The following is a 24,966-nucleotide window of genomic DNA, read 5'->3' on the forward strand; positions in this document are numbered from 1 at the left end:
GAGAGTAGTATCAAGCCTTCCTTCCTTAGCTAAGGGAGATCATTTGAGGGAGGAGAGGGAAAGCCCACTACTGCAACTGGGAAGAAAACATCCCCCATTTAGGATCACAATACATATCCATGGGAACAAGGTATATGAAAGGCAAGGGCCTGTCCCAATCATACAAACCATCTGCTTTGACTCTTGCTCTTTAAAATGAAATTAAAAAAAAAAAATCTCATGAACTAAGATCCCCATGACAATATCATGGCATCCCAGTGAGCAGCTATTGGAGCATTATGCCTTTTGAATTTCAAGAGCTGTGTCTGATGTAAGAGTAAAAGGGTCAAACTGGAAAAAATCATTCATTCCCTTCTGTAGAGATGCTAAATGGATTCAAACATTTGGACAGATCCAATCGTATTTTTCGAATGGAAATTATATTACCTGGAGCCAGCCTCAGCAGGGCTCTGTGTCCTCTTTCCCAGAAGCCCATTAACTATTACCATGGCTTTCAGCCCCCCTTTCCCAGGATCTCTAATAACTTATTCTCAGGGCTCTCTCCAGAGTCTCTATAATCCCATTTTCAGTGTTCTCTGTCCCCTATCCTAAGGCTTCTATTATCCCACTCCAATAGAGGGCCCTCCTGATCCCATTCTGGGTGCTCAATGCCCCATTTTAAGGCACTCAGTCATCCCATTCTCAGTGGTTTCTGTTCTCTTTTCCCAGGGTTTCTATAACCCCATTCTCAGGGCTCTCAACCCTTTTTACATCTTCTACCAACCCTGCCTCATTACCCCATGCCCCTTTGACTTGGCCCCTCTCATCTCATTCCATCACTTGAAGTCTTTAAATCAAGACTGTATGTCTTTCTGAAAGATTTGCTCTTGTTCAACCAGAAATTATGAGCTGAATGCAAGAACCACTGGGTGACATCCCATGGCCTCGTAATGGTTCCTTCTGGCATTAAAATCTATTAAGTGCTCAGTGCTATCTCTCTGCTCTCTGTCACCTTTCCCAGGCCCCTTATCATCATCCCGTCTTCATTTCTCTCTTCACAATTTCCTGGGCAATCATCCCATTCTCAGCACTCTGTCTCCCATCCAGTACCACCATTACAAATATCATATAAAGGCTTCCATTGCTTTTCAGATTAGACCATTTTAATGCTTATTTGTCATGTTTGCAGATGTTTTTAATTGTTTATTTTTGTTCCAGTATTTATAACTCATTCTATTTCTGCAACTTTTATCAGTAGGATTAAGATCTCTATCAGCTGTATTTAGCATGCAAGACTTTCTTATAAACTAGTCAACATCACCTAAAACTGATCTACTCAGCATAAAGATTTTATGCAGAAATAGATTAATAGAGTATATATCCTCTCCTAGGTTTTCTGATTGCCATTTTCAGAGCTCTCCTTCTCTGTTCCAGCTGCTGTTTATATATTTCATAGTGTCTTAGAACTTCTTTTCTCTTTAGTCATAGAACAGCATTACTGTGTATGTGCACAATATACTGTATTGGACTTAATTCTTCAAAACCAGCATGGTCTATTACAAGCACAGCTGGTATTGACATTAATATTTAAGGTGCATAATACTTTCCATCATAAGATCCTATTTTCAGTTGGTTACAACTTTGCCAAATTTTAACTATTTTGGCTGAAATTTCCCATGCTGGACACATGTTTTGAAACATTTCAGCAAAATTGGTCCAGACATTTCTGAGAATAAAATTAGTTAAAAATACATTTTTGCCCATATTAAAATTTTTTACAACTGTTCCATTATGAAGCTCTAGCACCTCCCTGCTTTGAGCAGGGACTTGAAATTTGGCAGGAGCACTGCCTGAGTGTCAGGGATGTGTCCTTTGCTATCCTTGTGAAGATCTACCCAAATTTGGCAAACCTATAAGCCTCTGAAAATTGCAGTTCACACATGCTCAGTAGGGAGGGTTGTTAGAGGCTGGCAGCTAAATTCTCTGAGGATTGCATCTGCATTGAGCATGTTCTAGTCCCACATAATGCTTGTGTTCCAACTGGACTGTGCATGCATCATCCCCACAGGGTGATGGAATAAGTTCCATCCCACTGCTGCAGGGGCTGAGCAGGACGTTCCCTGCTGTGACACCATGCACTGGAACTGAGAATAAGGAGACTGTCTCTCCTATGCTCCCATGCTCCTCTTGCTGGTGCCCAGACAACATGGAGAAGGAAATTGCCTGCCAGGAATGCAGGGAGGAGGAGGGGGAGGACTGAAACAGGAACCAGTGGGGAGAAGAGAAAAACAGAGGGAAAGAGACTGAGATAGAAGCCAGTGAGAGTAAAGGAGACTGGGACAGGAGCTAAAGTGGAGAAGATTGAAACAGGGACAGACTGGAGAGAACAAGAGTAGAAGGGGTCAGGATTGCAGGGACAGAAGCAGAAGGGTTTATAATCACTAGGTTACACTCCCCTCCAGAATCTAGCACTGAACCCAGATTCCCAAGTCTCAACATTCATCTGCTGTCAATAAATAGCTCTTAAAGTCCCTGGTAAATTGTCTCTGTCTTCCCCCTCTACTGGCTAATCCACTTAGGGGATAACAATGTATTACTGCTACCAGTTACTCAGCTAGCTCAAATGGTAGCAAAGGTCTGTGCTGTGGATCTAAAGGTCCCAGTCCTGCTGATGACTCATGTTGGGGTCAATATGGTTCCACACTACAGAATTTCTATTTTTTTCAATTTGCTTTCTTTAAAAAATGTGAGAAATTACATTAAGAAGCCAATGTTAAAAGAACATTAAAGTTGCAAAGTCAAACACTCAAAAGTTAGGAAATCTCAGGATTCATCTCACATGCCACCTTAATTCAGCCATTTTGTGCATATCCATTATGGTACAGAGTGAAATCCTGGCTCCACTGAAGTCAATGGGAGCTTTGCAATTGACTTCAATGGGGCCAGTATTTCACCCACAGTTCTTAATTACATGATCATACGCTATTTTTTCCATAGGTTCCTTGCCTCATTCAGGGCACAGGATGAACAGTGCTCACTACATGGGAAGCCATTCAATATTTCTGTTCACAGTTATCATTCAGTATATGGCCCCATGCTTTATTTACTGTACTCTATTTAAATCCTACATTAAATACAGAATTAATATCCGCATAGGTTTTCTCATCATGGACATTCATCAGTATAGCATCTGAGTGCTTTACAAACATTGATGAATTTATCTTTATAGCACCCCTATGAGATACACTGGTATTATCATCCCACATTTTACAGAGGGAAACTGAGGTGAGGAGCAATTAAGGACATATTTGTTTAGTATCCACCAATTTGGGGCATCCAATTTAAGACAGCCATGGCTAGATTCACAAAGAAACTGAGTGTAGTCACCCCTAACTTTTAGGCTTCTAAAAAAACATTGGGATTCACAAAGCCTCAGTTTGATGCCTAGGCACAAGGGCCTTAGAATAGGATTCCCAAAAGTCAGCATGCTAGCTGGCTCCTCACTTAAGATAGCCAATAGGATATGCCAAGCTGAGGAGTGTGTGGAAAGCCCCCTCTCTTAGAGATAGGCACCTAAGTCCAGGCTGCAGGGAGGCGCCTCCCCCTGCTTTGGATTTTCAACTACAAATGCTTCTCTTAGCATTAGGCAATACTCCATGTTAGAAAGAAGTAGCTGCAGGCAGCACTCTCTCATAACTCGTAGCCCAGTGGTTAGAGTACTCACTTAGGATGTTGGAGACCACTGGTTCAAGTTCCCACCTGTAGCTGAGGGTGAGAAGGGAGCTGAACAGGATTCTGCTACCTCCCAGGTGAGTGCCCTAACCATGGAGCTCTGGGATATTGTGATGCATAGCTCCCTCGGTCACCTTGTTGAAGCTGTTCCACTGGATAAATAAGGAAAGAATCATTAGACCACAGAGAGAAAGCGAGCATGAGAATGACTCTGTAAGCCTGGTAGCTGGAGCATTCACCAGAGATGTGGCAAATCCCTATTCAAATTCCTTCCCTCCCTGAGGTGGGGACTTGAACCAAAGGTCTCCCACATCCCAGGTGAGTATTCTAAACACTGGGCTAAAAGTTATGAGGGAGGTCCTCCTCCCCCTGGCCATTTTGTGTAAGTTCATCTATAGGGATCTGATCCAGTAGGCGAGCTCAAAATTCACCTATCTCATTGGGCCTCACAGGTGACTAAGGCAGAGAAATGCCTATCTTTCCCCAGTTCATGACTCGTTCTGGGGCTTAACCATCCATATGCCTGGTATGGGGCTGCAGTGTGCATGCTCAGAGGCCAAAACATAGGGATTTAGGAACTTTCGCTGCAAAAATGTAGGCACCAAGTGAGTTTAGGCATCGACAGGGCTTGGGGGCAGCTGAACCGGGGATTTGTGAATCCTGGTGGGGTGAGATTCGGGGATTTAGACATGTAAGTCCTTTGGTGAAGTTAGCCCCTAAGGCCTAATTTTTCAAAGTTCCTAGCATTTTTATATCACTATATATGTTCAGAACAGAACTCCAGTCAACTTCAGTTCCAGCTGTGAGCATTTAGCACTCCTGCAAATCAGCCCCCAGGTGTTTCAAGTTGGGCACTCAGAAATGAACAGTACACCATTAGTGGCCACCTCTGAAAATTCTGGTTTAAGCAACTTGCCCAGCAGCACATAAGAACACTGTGGCAGAGGCAGGGATAGAATGCAGTTCTTCAGCATAGCATTCAGTTGCTTTAATCACATAACCATCCTTTCCCTTCTGGAGTTTCCTGCCTCATGCACTAAACATCTTCCAACATCTGTAGCAAATGAAGCAACCATCCTACAGACAACAGCCTCATTGACTACATGGCTCTGATTCATTCCCTGGGCAAGGTCCATCCTGTGCTGTGAATGAGGTGGAATTCCTGTGGAAAAATAGTGCTAAGATGGTTGGTGAAAATACTGACCCCACGGAAGCCAATGGCACATTTCCAATTGACTTCAGTGGAGCCAGGATTTCACTCTGTATCATAATGCATATGCACAAAGAGGCTGAATTAAGGTTGCACAGGCAAATGTAATTCTGGCATTTCCTTGCTTTTGAGTGCTTGACTTGGCAGCCTTAACTTTCTTTTAAGTAACAATTTTTGGGATGTAAATGGATCTCCATTATGCAATTTCAAATATCCAGAAGCAATGATTAAAGCAAGTGATCAACATTCAGGTAGATAACAAGTCTACCTATAGACTGTCTAATAATTATAAGTCTACATGTAGACTTATTGAAATGGGAGTTGGATGTCTTCTCTGAAAATCTCAGTCATAATACATAGAAAAACCACTGAGATAAAATATTTACCAAATACACAGAGTAGCACCTTACCTGAGAGGCTGGAAGAGCTCTTTGTCAGGAATATAATATGCTTCGTAACTTGTTTTTCAAACAAGGAAACCAATTTTTAAAACAACCTCTCTTTAAATGACATTAAAACTATGACACAAGTGGCAGGAATTCCAAAGTGAATCTGATTGTGTATCCTTAACTTAGACCACTGGACCTTTTGTTCACCTCAGAGTGAGTTTGGGACAGAGCATAAGCCTTAAATCTTGATTTCATCACTTTTTTGTGATGAAGAACCTGTGAAAGGAACAAAAAACAATGGGCCAAATTTTGCTCTCAGCTGCATAGGTGAAACTCCTACTGAAGTCAGTGGAAGCTTTATCCATGTAAGTGACAGCAGGATTTACCCTGAAAGGTACAGAACTGGTGATATACCATGTAGTGTCTGAGTATAGCTAGGCACTAGGAATTAAGGATTTACTGATTTAACACTTGACTTGTTCATCCTTCTTAGAACATTCCTATGACATCATCTTTTGATGCTCTCATTGATTAACTTTCTGATTCCTTCAATCTGAAGCATTTTATCCGAGGCTTTTGTGGAGTGCTAAATTAAATGAATGGTTTAGTGACAAACCAATTGGAATTAATCAATTGAGTAAAACAACTGCATTAAGCATATGTATGTGAGGCGGGATTTGAGGCAGTTTTATACTAATTAGAAGTGGAGAGCTGCAGCTGCTGCATATGTTGATGGAAATAGAGATAATGAGCAGCTAATTTGTGAGTTTATCTGGACACAGGTGTAGCACTGTTCGGATGTAAATGGCATGTCAAGAGCAACTGCACATGTTGTCTCTATCCAGTGTAATTGGCTGAAATGGGTCAAATATCTAATGAAAAGCATAATTTTGTGTCTTAACCTGATGAAAAATGGCACAAGTCATGAACATAAGCAGTGGAAAGGAGGTAGAACAATTGAAAGAGGAAATGTGTGTGGGAACCCAAAGCTGTAATTATAAACCATTGTGATAAACAACTATATTTGAAAGTGTAATGTATTAAAGTTATGTGTTAATTTTACCTTTTCTGTTAAATGACACTTCTATATGCATAAACTATTTGTTACTGAAGGCTAATGAAATCCACATCGTCTGTTTACAAATGGTAGGAAGGTCTCATTTATGTTATTTTAGCAGTCATTAAACCCTTAAGGCCAGACAGAAAGGAAACAAAAGATTCTTTCTTGCACAGGAAGAATAGTCATTTGGAAGGATCAAGAAACTTGATCCACAGAAACTGGATTTCAAAACAGTTTTAACTACCCTGGACTTTTTAAGAGGCTGGTTTTCTCAAAGAGCAGAAAGACTTCTTGGGGCTGGAGATACAAGTTCTTACTACCTCTTTACTCATTTGCCTGATCCTGCCCAAACTGTGACTCTGGCTGCGGTAGGAAGAGCAGGGGCTACTTGCCCAAAATGCCCCATTACACGCAAGTGGACAGGGAGGGAGCAGAGAGAGCGAATGGGGAGTAATAAGTGTCCTGGTTTTACCTCCTCTCCCCAGCTTATTCCTAAACCCAAGTAGCTACCCAGGCACACAGGGTACTTCCTGACAAAATGGAGTGAAGTTACTTACTCCCATCCTTGAAGCTGGGAATGAATTTGGACTCTGAGACAATTCATCTTGTGGTCTACTCCTGGGACGCGCAGCTATGATCTGACCCTTATCCGGGTCAGATCATAAAATGATAATCTAGTCCACAGGAATTAATTTAATTTTTTCCCTGAAAGTTCCTTCTGCCCCTGCTGGAGCCTTAAGGATCCTCCCATATTTAATCAGTCAGCAGGTTAAAAGGTTGTTCTGTGAATTATTTCCAGTTTCATTGTTTGCCATCTGGATGAACCATGTGTATTTTTATTCTCAAATACAACTTTTAACTTAATTGTTCAGTAAAATATTTGTAACGTAGCAATGCAATCTTGTGCATATTTAATCAACTGAACCATAAAAAGAAATCGTAGCAATGTTTAATGTACACATAATATTTCTATTTCTCTCTATCTCTCTGCTTCTCTATCCACAAAGAAATATGAAAGCTATCCAATTATTTTTGAAAGAGCTTTAGCTTCCACACCACATGTTATCAAATTTTTCCTTAATACAGTGCTTGGTGTCTGAACTTCTGAGCAGCACCAAATACCATTTCCTAACACTTTGTAGGCATTTTAAATGATGAAATTCTTTCTATCCCAAAATGTAATGTGAGAATACATCCATTGCTTTCACTGCAAAAGAACTGAGTGAATTTGCTTATCTCCAGTAATCAACGAGACCCTTTGCTGATTCTTACTGAATTTTGATTTAGTGAGTCAGCAAGTAAATAATGAAAAAAATCAAGAATACTTCATCATAAAAGGTATTTTGGTTATTTATTTTCACAAGTGAATAGCAGTTTAGTTAAATGTTTTATGAGAACCCTCCATAGCATACTAGTAAATGTACTGCAGTTTAATTTATAAAAGGAGTGAACACTTAGTAATAAGAAACCTAACTACCTGACAGCAGGATGAGACCTGTCGGTATTTAAAAACAATTACTGAGTTTGCAAAATAGTGAAGTAAGAATTGGTGAGGTTCTGTATTACTTACTCCATCCCCAATTGAGCAGCTCTTTTTGCGAAGTTGGTAGTTTTGATGACCATTAGAAATGGAGGATAAATTAAAACCCTAAACCCAAATACTCCCAAACTTTGGGGAAATGTGGCTCTGGATCCACACCTCATAACTGGGCCTTCTTCTCTAGTGAACTATACCAAATTCCTGGGTCTGACCACCCCAAAACATTGGATAAGTTCAGGTCTGGATCCAAATTTTGAGGCTTGATTCCATCTCTAGTATGCACCTGCTAGTGAATAAAGGAGAAAGGTTTCCTTGCTTTATTTATTACCGTCTATCTTATTCAAGAGAGTGTTTCATAGGGACTTAATTCAGAGACACAAAGTAGAAAGAAAGTTAAGAATGATCCAATGGGAAGTGTGTTTCAAATAACAATCATTCCTCTCTTTAAGGGAATAGAGCCATCACATTTCCCAATATCCCATTAATAGATGTCAGTACTCTGATTCTAACCTGGTGTTGCACTGGATACTGTTGGCCACAGCTGTTCAGGTCCTCCCGGCCCTCCTCGTAAGACTCCTGCCTCCTCCATGTGCACAGCACTGAATAAACAAGCATACTGATTAAATTACATAGTTCCCATCTGACCTGTTTTTGTTCAACATTCCCTTTTCTGGCTATTTCTCCAAAGTCACAGTTGTTCTTTGTTGCACCAGGGCTAATGCAACATTGCATCATGCTAGCAGATTCTGCTAATGCATTATTAAAGCGTCAATCCTGTAAGAACTGCAAAAATTGTCTTTGGTTATTATTTCAATGCTGCAACATAATTCCATGCAGTTCATATCAGACACAAATATTATCTCTAGAGGATGGTTTGTTTTCATTAATGTGATGTGAAATCACTAACACTGCAGGGAAGTCACCTAGCCCCAGATTCTCAAAGGTATTTAGGTGCCTAACTTCCACTGAAATAGAAGTTAGGTGCCTAAATACCTCTGAGGACCTGGGCCCTAATCCATATCATGTTTGTGATGTCTTAGCAGTGAAGTAAATAATGAAAGTCAGTTCTGGGCTTCTTTCAGCATGCTATTATCAGCCACTCTTCTACAGCAAATATCCCAATGCAATTTATAGTATCCGATGCTGATTACCTTATGCTTTTGGCAAGCACTTTTGAAGGGAGAAATTAGGTGTCACAAACTACAATAACCATGTAATATCAAGTTTTATACCGTGTCAAATGATGAACAGTCTGCCATGAGACCAGCAAATTTAATTGTTGCACATTGTCTAGCTCTGAACTCATAAGGAAATGATGATGGGGGGGGGGGGGGAATAGATGCCTGATATCTTAAAATGAAAAAAGTAGATAGTCATTTTTAAAATGAGCTCACCCTTTTCACTTATCATGGAAGTTACTTCAGGCAAAATCCTGAAGTATTCCCTATTCCACCTGTATGCAGGCAAGGCTCCCACTGATTTCAAGAGGTGTTCTGTTTCAGTTTGGACCGAGAGAAGTTTCTAAAACTTGGTCAATTCATTTCTCAGTGTTAATGGGCAAGATTTTTAAAACTGGGAGCTCAATACTGCAAGATTGTAATTCGTCTTGTTACTTTCTAAATGATTTTGATCTGTATGATATTTAAACTTGATTTAACTAAGGAAAATCAACATTCATATTGATTTAAAAAGGTATTTTTTAGTTAAAAGGGCATTTCAAATATTTTATGTACAGTTATTTTACTTTGTATTTGCTGTAATAGTCTCCAGAGAAACATGAAAATACATTTTAATTCCCTCAAATCTATGTCTTTTTGTATTCAGCAAATGATTTTCCCTCTGAGTTTGTAATGCCACTTGAAATTACCACGGCCTTTTTACTTAGTTCTAAATTTGTTATCCGGTCTTATTGATAAGGCCAGAATAGATCTGAGAATAAGACTGGTTAGTTAATTTGCTAAGACACAGAGAGCAAAGATATTATTTTATCTAGGTCCTACACAAACAGCATTATTTTACTTCTTTTTAAATTTATTGAGGAGCAAATTATAGTAAGGCAAATTTGGGATCTAAGGCTGAGATTTCTAAAGGAGTCTAAGGTGGGCACCTAACTCAAGAAGGTTTCCTTGGAAATCTCAGCCTGATATGCTTGTCAATGCCCTTTTAACTTTGTTAAATACCTTGAATGTACCATGTGGTTAATAAACTGCCTGCAGCAGTGGTACACTTTTATGGTAATGAGAGTAGTGAGATGGAAAACTATTGATGCTGCACACAATCTATTGAAATTCATCAGAGTGAATGATAACAGGAAGCTTTAATGTGAATGAAGAGTGTATTATCAGTTAAATAATTCAGTAATTGTAGCAATCAGGCAGTGATAGTAAATGTATAAAGAAGCATGAGGTAAACAACATGAATGCATAGACCAAACACTAATATAGTAATGACCAGCATAAAAGGCAACAATTACAGTGAATCAGTAGGACTGGTAGATATAATGCCTCAGAAGCAAAACTTGGGTGCTTCCCTCACAGCATGCAGATCTCACTAGTGTATGTCACCAGATGTACCAGATTGAAAGACAGTCTACTTCACAAAGGGAGAAAGATATAAACCCTTAAGAAGGGGAAGCACAGTACATACCTTTGTATTCCTGCTCTTAGGGATGCAGAATAACGCCAATCAGGATTGGGTTGTTTTGGCTGCAGAAACAAAAGAGAACAAAATCTGTATTAATTTGTATTAAAACATTTAAAAATCTATGCAGCTGAATACAGGCTCTTCTCCAGAGTTTCTAAACATTTTCACATCTATTGTCAAATGGCTCCATAGAGCTATTTACATTTTTTATGCATTCAGAGCTGCCAAATCTCCCAGTAAATCTGAAGACACTTTTGTATGAGTGCACTTAGGTCACTGAATATGGAGTTAAATGTTTATATACCAAGACTTTGGATTGTGAGGGTTAAAGTGGAGAAGGAGGTTATTTTTGTAAATTGAGGGGCTGTTATTTTGCCCGTGTTCAGAAATATCTTGGCCATAGGAGGAGACGATTATTGCTGGAAAAGAAAAGAAATACTTTGCTGGTTTCCCTGATAAAACTAGGCCACTTATGCTCTTACCCTGGAATGTATCCACCTGTACACATACAAAATGCAGCCCCCCTGTGAAGAATACATTGGGGCCAGTTTGCTTGCTGTGAGTTTTCTGCTGGGGTTAGTGGACTGCAGAGGACTGCACTAGATTGTATCAGACTCACAGACTGCAGCAGGTTTTTACTGAAGGCAGACATGTTCTTTCATAAGACCAAGAGCTGCTACATTTCCTACATTGATAAAAAGGCATAAAAACAGGGAGGAAAAAATAGAGAGCAATACCCTTCAACCAGTACATCTCAGCACACGCTGACCTGCTACAGCATGACTTGCTATGTAAGGGTTTCCTGAGAAATTCCTGATTGATTACAAGTTGCTCCAGAAAATGTTAACGCCACGTTTCTTGCTGTGCACTGCATACAATAGCAACATTCATAATAATTTAAAATTATAGGCAACATTTTCAAATGAGGGTGCCTAAATCAGGCACCTAAATATTTAAGCAGCTAAGCGACTTAATTTTCAGAGGTGCTGAGCATTGATTTCAATTGTAGCTGCAGGTGCTCAGCACATCTAATTATTGTGACACTTCTTAGGTGGCTAATTGTGCATGTAGGTGTCTAACGTTAGGCATCCAAGTTTGAAAATGTTAGAGTATAGACATAATGGATTATGTGCATACTTGATGTGTCTTGTACACAAGGCCTGCTCTACCATTTTTGCCGCCCCAAGCAAAAAAAAAAAAAAGCTGCCCGAACTGCCGACGCAAAAAAAAAAAAAAGGCGCCCGGACTGTGCAGCCCCAAGAATGGACGGAATGCCGCCCCTGAAGCATGTGCCGCCCCAGGCAGGTGTTTCCTCCGCTGGTGCCTGGAGCTGGCCCTGCTTGTACAGCGGCAAATACACAAATAATACATGATAGTAATGGTGTAATTCTACTGAAGTCATTGGAGGTAGACCAGAAGTGAATTTGGCCCCATTACTTTTAAAAATGTGTTGAATACCCTAAATTATTTAAAGCCAGTTTTGTCTTTGCCCTTGGGATTCACAGTATGCTCTTCTCTAGTTCAATAAGTTTTACACAAATAAAGATATAGCAATAATGATATGCGCCATCTTTCTATCTGGCTATCTCAATATTTATAAGGCCCCCATCACTATCTGAGTTTGAGGAGCTATTTGGTACTGTGCGTTGTAGCATTCTTCACGTCTTGATATACACAAAAGAGAAATTCCACCCAGTGCAACAAAATATTAAACATCTTTGCTAGTAACTACTTTCACATTTAAACCCAGATTCTCAGTGCCCAGTTTCTGCTGGGCTTAGTTGTGAAAAAGACAATTATGGCTCCAAGCTTCTGTGACTGTTTCTGATCTGGCCCTGGCCCTAGCCCCACTCGACTTTAAAGAAAAAAATTAGGACTGTTCTAAACTTGGCCAGCTGGTAGTGGTCCTCCAGGAACCATCCAACTACTAAGGACTATCAGAAAACAACCCGCTCTTATCACACCTTTTCCCCATCCTGACATGCCTCCTACACCAAGACTGCAGGTGGACAGATACAGGAGCTAGCTATCCTGACTTTTCTTCTGTTGTGGACTCCCATACACCAAGGGAATTCTCAGCTCAGAAGACAGAGTCAATTTCCACTTTTTCTGCACCAGGAATGGAGTTAGGGTGACCAGACATCCTGATTGGACTGTCCCGATATTTACTTGTTTGTTCCGCGTCCCGCCCGATGTTCGGTCGGGACACAAATTGCCCTGATATTTTGCACTCTGGCGCACAGGCGGAGGGGGCTCGTGTCCCCCCCTGCCCCCAACTCAGCCCCGGCCCCGACTCCGCCCCCTCCCTGCCTCATTGGATCCCTCCCCAAATCCCCGCCCTGGCCCCGCCTCTTCCCCAAGCATGCTGCATTCCTCCTCCACCCCCCTCCCTCCCAGGCTTGCGCGAATCAGCTGTATGGCTGCGCAAGTGCTGGGAGGGAGGGGGGAGAAGCAGGCCGCGGCAGGCCGCTCAGGAGAGGCGAAGGTGAGCTGGTGCGGGGCAGCCCCCTATGATCCAGCGGCTCTTTTTTTTTTTTTTGCTCCACCGGTGCCTCCCTTCCCGCCCCCCCCCCCATGTCCCGATACTTCATGTCTCTCATCGGGTCACCTTAAATGGAGTGAGTCAAAGAATCATAGACTTTAAGGTCAGAAGGGACCATTATGATCATCTAGTCTGACCTCCTGCACAACGCAGGCCACAGAATCTCACCCACCCACTCCTGTATCAAACCTATGTCTGAGCCATTGAAGTCCTCAAATCATGGTTTAAAGACTTCAAGGTGCAGAGAATCTTCCAGCAAGTGACCCGTGACCCACGCTGCAGAGGAAGGCAAAAAAACCCCAGGGCCTCTGCCAATCTGCCCTGGAGGAAAATTCCTTCCCGACCCCAAATATGGCGATCAGCTAAACCCTGAGCATGTGGGCAAGACTCACCAGCCAGACACCCAGGAAAGAATTCTCTGTAGTAACTCAGATCCCACCCCATCTAACATCCCATCGCAAGCCATTGGGCATATTTACCGCTAATATAAAAGACCAATTAATTGCCAAAATTAGGCTATCCCATCATACCATCCCCTCCATAAACTTATCAAGCTTAGTCTTGAAGCCAGATATGTCTTTTGCCCCCAGAATCTCTGGTCCTTAGAGTGTCTGATCAAAAAGAGAGAGAAGCAGCATGAGGAATAGAATTCCTCCTATAGTCCTGGCCAAAAAACATATTAAGTTATAGTCATGGCTGAAAACTGGGAAATTCTCAAAGAAGCAGAGAAGGAAATAAAGGCAAAAAAGGAGAGACTGTCTATCATACTGCTACATTGGTTCACAACACTTGGATGGTTTCCTTCTCAACAATAAGGGCTAGAAACTTACTTTATTTACATGAAAGCTTTCATTCTGCAGATTATGAATCTGTCATGGAGGCAGGATAAATTCATCAAGTAGGCTGCATCTGAGCCACTGGCCAGGTGTTTGACACCTTTGATTTATAATATAAATTACAACCATGAGGTCAGGCATTCAAAAGGGTTATTGCCCCACCAGATATTCTTGCTGGAAGAGTTTGCAACTGCCATAAAACATCTATTTTTTCACTGTGTTGGTTGAACAGACTAGCGGTTGATCTGCCATATATTTGGGGTGCATGGTAAATGACCCAAACTGCCAGAGTGTACTGGGACACTGTAGATATATATAGTATACACATCCACATAGATAATCTGGTGTGTATCATAAGGTCTCCAACCTACAGTGGAATGGAGAAGATGTTGTATTTAGCCCTTGTATGGATATTAAAATGCAAAATGTAATCTCTGCCTTTAGTGAGAAGGAATAGCGAAGGGCCAGGTTTCTGGTCAGATGCAGTAGTTGTTTGGCATTTCACAGGGTTCGGTAACATATCAGAGTAGGGAACAGTAGGGCTCTACCGGCTGTATTTAAATGGCAGAAAGGGGAATTGTCTTTGGCCTACATAGGAGAGTGGGGATGGATATGGGGGCACATGTTAAGCTGGTACTGGAACCTTAAATGCAAAAGTTCTGACTGTGAAATATATATGAGTTGTTGAGTTTTTTAACTATAAAGCTGTTGTTTTAATTAATTTATTTCTGGGAATTTCCTTACTTTTTTAAGAACCTTCACAGGTCTGACTCACCATGGGTATGGGTGGCAGAATCTAGCCCTTAGTTTTTATAACCTTTTTTATACCGCATGGGAGCAAACAGTGACTCATATGAGAACGAACAGTCTTCTATGTCTTTGGGGCTGCTCTCGCTTGGTTTTCTGGACACTGAAGGACTGGGTTTGAACATTGGATGACTGGGAGCTGTCAGTGATCTGCAGGAGACAGGGGTTCATCATGCTTTTATGCCATCATAAGCCAATATCCTGTAACTGGCAATGCTAGTGGGAGTAAAAGAAATCAGTGCCAACACCTTCTTTGTGGCATTAGCAGTAATAGGCTTCTCCTCTGGTCCTACTATCAGTCCTGCCTCCATAAGTACTCTTTGTCTTTGGTCCCAACAGAAAAGCCAGTTGAGGAGGCATATGACTTCAAAGCAGAATTTTGGGCAGCCAGGGCATGGGAAATGAGTTTGAGGCATATGTCATAATGATTAATGTTAGTTGTTCAAGTGTAGAAACAGATAAGCCAGCCTATTTCCTATCTGCATTCCACAATGTACCCACAGCTTTATGAATTCTTATGTTCTGTATATCACTACAAAAGGAACTGAATGTTAAAAACAAATCAAATCCAGCCTTAACACAGCCAAACTAGATGTACAAGCAGACTGAAAACCAGCATCATGGTAACAAAGCTAAATATAAATATAGTGATGGGTAAAATCAGATGCTTCAAAGTTTGGATGTTTGGACTGTCCCAAACACAATCCCCCTCCACCACACAGGCCCTATGACAGACTAGTACCACTTTCAAGCCCTAGCAAGGTCAAATGGATCAGAGTTTGGTAATGTGATATGGATCTTTTCATTTATAGATCACAAATTCAAATCTGCCTCTGCTGTATAGATAGTGACAGTTGTGAGCATCTCAGTGCTGCTTCGTGGCCAATGTGAAATTAGTTTGGTGGTCTTAGTACATTCCCCAGTGGACAGTTCACAAAAAATTATTGGCAATTGACAACTGGTATCTTTTGCAGGGCTTGTCACAGGCCCTGTTGAGTGGAGGGAGACTATGTGGTGACAGTCACCCTACTTGATATTATTTCATTACAAGGAATGATTTGTGGCCCGCTACCCCATTCTGCCATCTTAGATATGAGCTTAGACTGCACTCCTATCCAGTGTCTTTGTGAGGCCACAAGGCAGTGCCACTGACAATCCTTTCTACTCCTCAGTGGTCTTCAAAAAGAAGGGTGTGATGGGAAGCTTTCATCACACATGCAGTAGTAGGAAGCAGCCCAAAGCCACTCCCTGTTTCTGCCATCATCAACTTTTCCTGTTTGGCTCGGAGAAAGCACATAAAATGCAATGACTCCTTCTGAAAAACTGAATCAAAATCTATCCAGGTGTTTTTAATGGTGGACGTCACCACAGTATCTGAGTGTCTCACCATAGTATCTTATGACTCCTAACCCTACTGAGCACATGGGGTATGTCCAGCCATTCAGGGAACCAGAAGCTATACAAAGGGATTAATGTGTCCAGGTATAACCAACCAACCCAAGTTGAAATTCAGATAATGAATGTGAATACATGCTACCAATTGTTTGCAGTCATCCTAAAAACAAAACATGTTTATGCAAAATTTCATGACAATGTTTTAAAATAGCATAATGTTGATCCAATTTCACAAACATTTTAGCTGAATTACAAACAAATGTTAATGAAAATTCATTTTACTTAGTTCTGATATGTTGTCATCTCAAGTATCTGTTGCTTGAATTATGAGATTCATATGTACTCTGGGCCTGATTCAGTGTTCACTGAAATCAATAAAAGCCCCCCCTCCAGTAACTACAATAGGTGTTGGCTCTAGCCCTGTTTGTGTGGATCAAAGATTTACAAACAGTTAGGAAATTATGAGAGTGCTAAACACATCCCACTCTACTCCTATATTCACACAAATACTCAGTAGAATAACATACCATCTTCGTATCAAATATATCCACTTTGAAGCAATAAATAAAAGGCCTTTTAAAATCCTAGACCACTTACAGCTCAGTTTCCTTTCTACTGAGAATATGTTGACAGTTGTGGGATTCATGGAGCTATTTCAGATTTCCTACTGTAAAATCTGAGATTGATTATATAAAAATGCTCACACTAAATTCACCATAGAGAATAAACTATTTATAGTCTAGCATTTGTTTATCATTCAGGAAACTAGAATGAAAAGCTAACAAAACAAAATTTAGTATAGAATATTTCCCCCTAACAGTGAGCATTTGCATTCCTAACCCTAAGGAAACGAAAATTAAATTAACAGGTCAATGCTTCTTTAAAATATATTTAATGAGTTCTGGTACAGTGAAAAACTGCTTTGTCTGCTTAATGCTAGATGCAAGTTTCTGCCAGCACAGCAGTTACCCTCAGCCTAACAGTTTGACTTCCCTGGAGCACAGAGCACTGACCCTGCATAGCAGAAAAGGAACTGGTGCTGCTTCTAACCAAAAGAACAAACATTTCTATTTAACCTTTCCAATGTCAGAGAGCCCAGAGAATTTCTTAAAGGCTTAAGTCCTTGAACTGAGATTGTAAGATATTCCAACATTAATACCTTTAAAGCCCTTGTGAGAAATCTCTTGGGAAGATTGCTTTGGACAATGCTATGTGTTTGCTAGATTTAGACACTTCAAAGCACACTTGAATCTAAAGAAATACCAAGATGTGTGTAACACATTTTTGTTTGATTTACTTCAAATGAATAGCACTCTGTCTTTGAAGCAGCCAATTGGGGGTGGTGGGGGAGAGGGAGTAGTACTTCAGTGTGTACAAACAACCACAAAATGAATGAACCACTGGGGTTTATCATTACTAATGTGCAGCTTCAATTTTTCCTTCAAAAGTTACACAATGCTTTATTTATTAACATCAAAGGAACCTACATTTTATTGATCATCCTATGAGTGCACAAAATGGCATCAGAGGGAGGCCAGTGCCCAGAACTGATTGTATATTTTTCCATCAAGGATTCAGTATGCCAGCCGATAATTAATAATGTGCCACAGTGCATTTTTGCTAAGAATACTGAGTTAGACCAGATGCCAGTCTGATTGTTCATCCCTGCATTGAAGTGAAAAGGCTGCCATGGTATCCAAGATATAACAAACAGGTTTAGCTACACAGAGGGCATGAACAAGATGGCAAAGATAAAAAGACAGCAGGGAACAGATATTACCAAGTGTCACTCAGCAATTCAATGGATGTGTGAGAGAAATGGACACTAGAATACATTATTAAAGTTTCAGAACGGTGAGGATAAGTAATTTCTGAAAATGACAGACAGGCAGCAATACCAGGGGCCCAATGGTAGAATAGAATCACTCCCCTCCACACACTCACAGTCCATCCCAGTAGACAGCCATACATGCTGGCTGTAACTTCACAGAGTTCCAACAATGAAACCAAAATATTTGCACAAACTAATTTTGTCCGTATGTAATTATCCTTTGCTGACTGCCCTGGTTATCCAGTAGTGACGATATAGCACCAGACATTCATTAAACCAAGTATCTTGATCCTTGTCTCCAGCGCTGCCAACAATCACTCCACTGCCTGCTAGTTTAAAGACTACTCATGCAAGTGCTAATATGTTTGATTTTTACAAAACAAACTTGATTGAGATTGAGATTCCATTTGAAATAACCATATAGGCCTGCAAAAGGGCCTAGGAGACAGTGAGCTGAACATTAGCAGAAGCATGAGCTGTCTTGAAGAAAAGAGACATTATCATTTACCAAACCACAACTAACACATTAGTAGAACAGTACAGAAAAACCATATAGGAAGCCACAGAGTTTCAGCTGATGCAAAGAAATCTCTAAACTTAATAGGCCAGTTACATCAATGTAAGTCCACTGATGACAATGAAGTTACTCCTGATTTGCCTCAGAGTAAGTGAAAGAAGAATCTGTCTCTAATTTTAAATATAAAAAGAACCTGTGACACCCACACACACACACACAATTTTTTTATCCCACTGCAGAATTAATGTATACAACATTTTAATACATGTGAAACCCAAGAAATATTGTCACTTGTGGTAAATTCCACAGAAAGCCTGAGTAACTGGTGCAGCTTCTTATCATATTATAGTTAATTGATGGTAACATCTGTCCCCAAGTCTTATTAGAAAAAAATATTTCTTTAGAGACTGTCCAGTGGTAACAGTTACGTATATATCAACGTTGTAAGATGCCACAAGATGCAGTGATCCCTGCTAGTACGCTTTACAGATGATGGGATGGGCCTTTCAAGAATCATACAAATTCACTATTACTATAAAAACAAGCAAAATATGGTGTCTGGCAGGTCTAATAAGACTAACAATGTCCATTAAAACCAGCATACCTTGACATTGTTAATCAATGGATTTGCTTTTAACATGTGTATGTGGAGACTGAGTAATGGGGCAAAATATGTGAATTTGAAAGAGATAATCTGCTAAGAATTAATACCCTGTGAATTCAGTTATATGGCTCCATTGTCTCATGTGCATCTGACAATGACACAGTTTCACTGCATTACAGCACTATAGGCAATTTTTGTAATGCAAGGCCTTAGGAAATTTCACTCAACTTGTGGCAAATAGTATCTAACAGAATTTCTTCTCTATTTAAGTCTTGCAAAACTATTAAGTAATTGCTTGCACATCTGGATTCTGGTTCTTCACACAACTGAATATGTGGTAGATATTGTTTCATTCCAACATTAAAAACAGGAGTTAATAAATTTGTATTGTGTCTCTCTGCTATTGTATACCAACACTGGGATTAGTAAGCTGTCTTTGCTTGACCTGCACAGTTCCTCAGAAATTGCTAATTCACTACATGCAATAGGACCTATCCCCTAAAGACATGATGGGAATCTATTAAACAAATTTCTGCTGTTTCTACATCTAAACTGAAGTCATTTTCAATTATCATCCATCTGTTTGCACAGAAGCTCTGATCTAAGGAATATTTGGAATCCTTTGATTCTTCCCTTTTCTGCACCGTGTCTAGCATGTCACCTTATGATCAACAGATTCTAGATATTTCTAATAAAAATATTTATAATACATATTAAAAATCAGATAACTAATGGTTCATTTGCCCCACTACACTATATATTTGACAGCCATTATGAACTTAGATTGTGAAAATCACATAGTCATCAAAATCATACTATTGAATGACTGGGAAAGAGTAAAATAGCTACATCAATTGTAAATGGAGGAACATTATTTGGTATCAGCATTATTTTAAGAGAAACCTTGTTATTAAATCCTGCACTTTATATCTTTTAAAATCAGTGAGACAAGATGCTCATTTCTTAATAAGGAGAACAAGAAAACATGTCTTGATAAAACATGTTCTTGTTTTCAAAAGAAAAACATTCTGGCTGATTTGAGAGGGGCAAATAAGCATAAAGATTTGATTAATATTTCTGTGTAGATACAAAAAAGCAAAGCAACATTCCATTCAAGCACAAGGATACAATCTTTCCCTATGCTTGCATACATTCTTCATATTAATGTACAAGCCATGTGCCTGCCATATTACCACTGCACAAGTAATGTAGAGTAGATGCAATATTTTCCTTATACATCCGAATTAAAACACAATCTGTCCAGCAGTGAAATCACTATCTTTTCACTCATAGTAAAGTGTTGCTCTGTTCATTTCCAAAATCCATAACATGGGAACGGTATAGAACACTACAAACTGTACACTAGGTCCACGCTGGCTATGTGCTAATAGAAAGCAGTCACTAATTCATCACTGTGGGAAAACATTGCAGAGGTTAATATACTGCTGGTCAAACCATAGGTATTAAACAGTTTTCAATAGCAAACCAGCAGGTTACAGGTTGTTGCACTGCAACATCATCACTGGTAAACTGGGTCAACAGCCTAGAAATGTGTCACTGTATTGCCAGACAGGAGAAGAGAAAAAGGCAGCCTCATGCAGTGCAAACATCAAAGTATAGATAACATGTTCTCAGACAACTAAAGCACATATACTAAGCAAAATCTATCTTATTAGTGACCTGGCCATGGTAATTTTGTCTGGGCACAGAAGCAATAAATTGTCAAATATTTTAATCACTGTAAAGTGTCATATTGATGCTCAGTATCATCTCATTTCTTCTGCAGCATTCTAACATTAACATTTTAATATTACATGTGTCATTCCTCAGTAGTTTGTTGGAGTGGGTATATCTGTAAAGAAAAGGGAAGGAGGATGGGGAGAAGGAAACCTTTTCTATACCATCTACAACAGAAATGAAGTGAGTCTCAAACAATGTGCTCACACACTGAGCCACTAACTTACCAAATGAACCCGGAAAGCCCCAGTATTTACCTAGAAACCAAATGTGTTTCATAGATTAGAATTCAGCAACCACAATAGGGAATAAACTGAATCTAGACATTCCACTTTTAACCTTCAGATAAGGACACATTGTTAGGTTCAGAACATGGTTCTGGTCATGTATCAATTCATTCTCACCTCATTAGGCGTAATGGAGTCATTTTTAAGTATGATCAGGTTTTGTGCACTTTGCCCACTCTGCCCTGTCAGATGTCTCTCAGCCGTCACTGCATGAGGACCAGTTCCCGTTGGGCCACCAGTATTGTAAAACATGAAAGTGTCACTTCCTGATCCTGCAGTCAGACATGCCTTATAGCAGTAGGTCTTAGTGAGAGACCCATTCCCCCGCACTTCAATAAAATGTGGCTGTACTTTTAAACCATGTGGTATCCTAGCGTCAATGTTGTTGTTAGCCTGCTTGTACATTTCAGCAGGATACCTTTCTCTGACCCCACAGAAACCTCCACAACAGGAGTCACCATACACACTGTATCTGTAGCACTTGATAACCGTTAGGACAATGATTGTCAAAACAAATATGAATGAAACTGAGCTCAGCGCAATAATGAGATACAGTGTTATCTCTGAGTAATTTCTAGTACTTTTGATATGCCTCCTTGTGTCAGGGATGATTTTGGAAACTCTATCCACAACAGCGATGGTTATGGCTACTGCTGAGGACAGGGATGGCTCTCCATTGTCTCTCACAACAACTGACAGGTTGAAAGTAGTAACACTGTCATCCCCCAGTTTGCGAGTAGTCCGAATCTCCCCGCTGTGTAGCTCCACTCTGAAGAGATCTGGGTCTGAGGCTTGAGCCAGATGGTAGAACAACCACGCATTTTGTCCAGAGTCTGCATCAATGGCTATTACTTTGGTAACCAAATAACCTGCTTGTGCGGAGCGAGGGATCATCTCCAAGGCTGCAGAGGCGTTGGTTGAGGTAGGGTACAGAATCCGAGGCGCATGGTCATTCTGATCCACCACATACACGTGGACAGTGACAGTGCTGCTAAGTGCTGGGGTCCCAGCATCCTGGGCCTGAACAACAACCTGAAACTCCCTTAACTTCTCGTAGTCAAAGGAGTTGGCCGCATATATGTTACCATTGTCGGATTTAATGGAGACGTAGGATGTGACAGGTAGCCCTTGAATTTCCCCTTTCAGGAGAGAATAGGACACATAGGCATTTTCGTTGTCATCGGGATCGATGGCTTTGACAGTGCACAGCGAAACCCCAAGCGCGTTGTTCTCAGGGATGTAAACGGAATACACGGGCTCTTCGAACCGCGGAGGGTTGTCGTTGACATCGGAGATGTCCACTTGTATCACTTTGTGGGAAGAGAGGGGAGGGGTCCCGGCGTCCGTAGCCGTGACCGTGATGTTGTAGGAGGAAGCCCTTTCGCGGTCCAGGTCGCCCTGCGTGACCAGCGTGTAGGAGTTTTTGAAGGAGTTGAGTTTGAAGGGGATGTTGGGAGGGATACTCAGACTGACCTGCTTGTTCGGCCCGGAGTCCTGGTCGGTTACACTCATTAAAGCCACCACGGTCTCGGGCCGGGCGTTCTCTGGCACCGGGCTGTACAGGGAGGTCAGCACCACTTCGGGGGCATTGTCGTTGGCGTCCACGATGTTGACCAGCACCTTGCAGTGCCCGGCCATGGACACAGGACCCCGGTCGGTGGCCTGCACATAAACCTCATAGGAGGAGGCCTCCTCGTAGTCCAGTGTGCCATTGACCCTCACCTCGCCGGAGACTGGGTCGATGCTGAAGAGCTGCCGCACCTTCTGGGGGGTGTAGCCGCTGAAGGAGTACAGCACCTCCCCGTTGGAGCCCTCGTCCGGGTCCGAGGCATTCAGCTTCACCACCAGCGTGCCCGGGGCCGCATTCTCCAGCAGTTTCACAGTGTAGGTGGATCGGTCGAAGACGGGCGAGTTGTCGTTTGTGTCCATGACCCGTATGGAGATCTGGGCCGTGCCAGACCTGGCGGGGCTGCCCCCATCCACAGCGGTGAGCACCAGCTGCTGCAGGGCGCTTTGCTCCCGGTCCAGGGGCTGCTGCAGCACCAGCTCCAGGAGTTTGCTGCCGCGCTGGAAGCCTTTGAGGTCCAGGGCGAAGTGCTGGTTGGGGCTGAGCCGGTAGCTCTGCACCGAGTTGGTGCCCACGTCGGGGTCCTGCGCGCTCTCGATGTGGAAGCGGGCACCGGGCACAGCGGACTCGCTGACCTCCAGCCGGTAGTCCTGCCGCGGGAAGCGGGGCGCGTTGTCGTTGATGTCCAGCACCTCCACTTCCACGTTGTGCACCTCGATGGGCTGCTCGATCACCAGCTCCAGGCTGAGAAAGCAGGAGGTGCTAAGCTCGCACAGCGCCTCCCGGTCCATGCGCTCCTTCACCAGCAGCGCCCCGCGGCCCAGATCCAGCTCCAGGTACTGCCGCCCGCTGCCCGAGGTCAGCCGTGCGCCCCGGGCCGACAGCCGCTGCGGATCCACGCCCAGGTCGGTCGCCACGTTCCCCACGAAGGCGCCGCGCTCCAGCTCCTCTTGCACCGAGTAGCGGAGCTGCCCGCCCGCCGGGCACAGGCACAGGAGGAGCAGGAGAGCCGGGATCCGGAGCGCCGCCGCCCCGCAGCAGCTGCGGGGAGAAGACGGCACCATGGCCGAGGGCGGAGGGAGGGGTGGGAGAGCCGAGCGCAGCTTTCACCCGACGCGCTCGCAGCCCTGCCGGGCCTCACATCCCTCAGCCGCCGCCGCCGCCGCCTCCCACACCCAGCAGCGGGTTCATGCACCCGGCTAACAGGCGCCGCCAGCTGCGCCCAGCGCTGCCGCCGCCCCTGCAGCCCCCACCGCTGCCGGCTCCTGAGCCGGCCGCTTCCACAGAAAATCCATGCTCCCCGGCTCTGCTGCTACCCGGCCCTGCGGCTGAGAATCCGGCCTCTCCTCCTCCAGCAGCTCGGGGGACTCGCTGCTCCACTTCCTCCTTCTCTAGCTGCTGCGGGGAGTGTGCGGGGGAGGGGCGCTGAGCTCCGGCTGGCTCCAATTCAGCACCTGGGCAGGGAACAGCGACACCGAGGCAGGCAGCCAAGAGCAGCAGCCAGACGGCACGGGAGGGGGCTGCGCGGCCCGCCGGCCACCCCGTGGAGGCAGGGCCGGCTCTGGCTTTTTTGTCGCCCCAGGCAAAAAAGCCTCCGGCGGCCCCCCCCCGCGGGGGGGGGGCGGAGCGGGGGGGCGGCTGGAGCCCCGGGGCGAGGGTGGCGAGCCCCGGCGGGGGCTCCGCTCTCCCCCGGGGCGGCCGGGGGCAGGGCGCGGGGGGAGGGCGGCGCGCCGCTCTCCCGCCGGGGGGAGGGCGGCTGGAGCCCCGGGGCGAGGGTGCCGGAGGGGAGGGCGCTCTCCACTCTCCCGGCCAGGGGGAGGGCGCCGGAGGGGAGGGCGGCCGGAGCCCTGGGAGGAGGGCGGCGAGCCCCGGCGGGGGCTCGGCTCTCTCTCCCCCCCCGGCGGCCAGAGCGCCGGGGGCAGGGCGGCGAGCCCCGGCTGGGGCTCGGCTCTCCCCCCGGGGGCCAGAGCGCAGGGCTGCGAGCCCCGGGAGGGGCTCGCCGCTCTCCCCCCGGCAGCCGGGGCCAGAGCGCCGGGGGGAGGGCGGCGTGCCCGGCTGTGGCCCCGCTCTCCCCAGCGGCCCGAGCGCCGCGCCGCCCCCCTCCAGGTGCCGCCCCAAGCACCAGCTTGGTTGCCTGGTGCCTGGAGCCGGCCCTGCGTGGAGGGCAAGATTGCCCCAACAGCCAGAGCGCATATCCCACACAGGGGAGAGCCCCGTCCCCAGGGAGCTCTTCACCAGAGCCAACCGCAGCACCAATCCCCCAACACACACCGGGACCGCACCCCCGCCC

The 24,966-nt window shown here is 43.6% G+C and overlaps 1 protein-coding gene across 2 annotated transcripts in view; it reads right to left on the reverse strand.

Annotated features, from left to right (window-relative positions):
- The window catches only part of LOC135882779 (protocadherin alpha-C2-like), a 185,729-nt gene that overhangs the window by 77,308 nt on the left and 83,455 nt on the right, over nt 1–24,966 (reverse strand). The window contains exons 1-3 of one of the 2 annotated variants that reach the window (XM_065409801.1): nt 21,227–23,740; nt 10,557–10,615; nt 8,421–8,509 (exon numbers count right to left, since the gene is read on the reverse strand). In XM_065409801.1, coding sequence (XP_065265873.1) covers nt 8,421–8,509; nt 10,557–10,615; nt 21,227–23,740 — 2,662 coding nt within the window. Of the gene's footprint in view, nt 1–8,420; nt 8,510–10,556; nt 10,616–21,226; nt 23,741–24,966 lie in introns of those variants that run through there. The other variant, XM_065409802.1, reaches the window with a different exon arrangement.

Source organism: Emys orbicularis, chromosome 8, assembly GCF_028017835.1.
Source record: "Emys orbicularis isolate rEmyOrb1 chromosome 8, rEmyOrb1.hap1, whole genome shotgun sequence".
NCBI classification, from domain to species: domain Eukaryota; kingdom Metazoa; phylum Chordata; order Testudines; family Emydidae; genus Emys; species Emys orbicularis.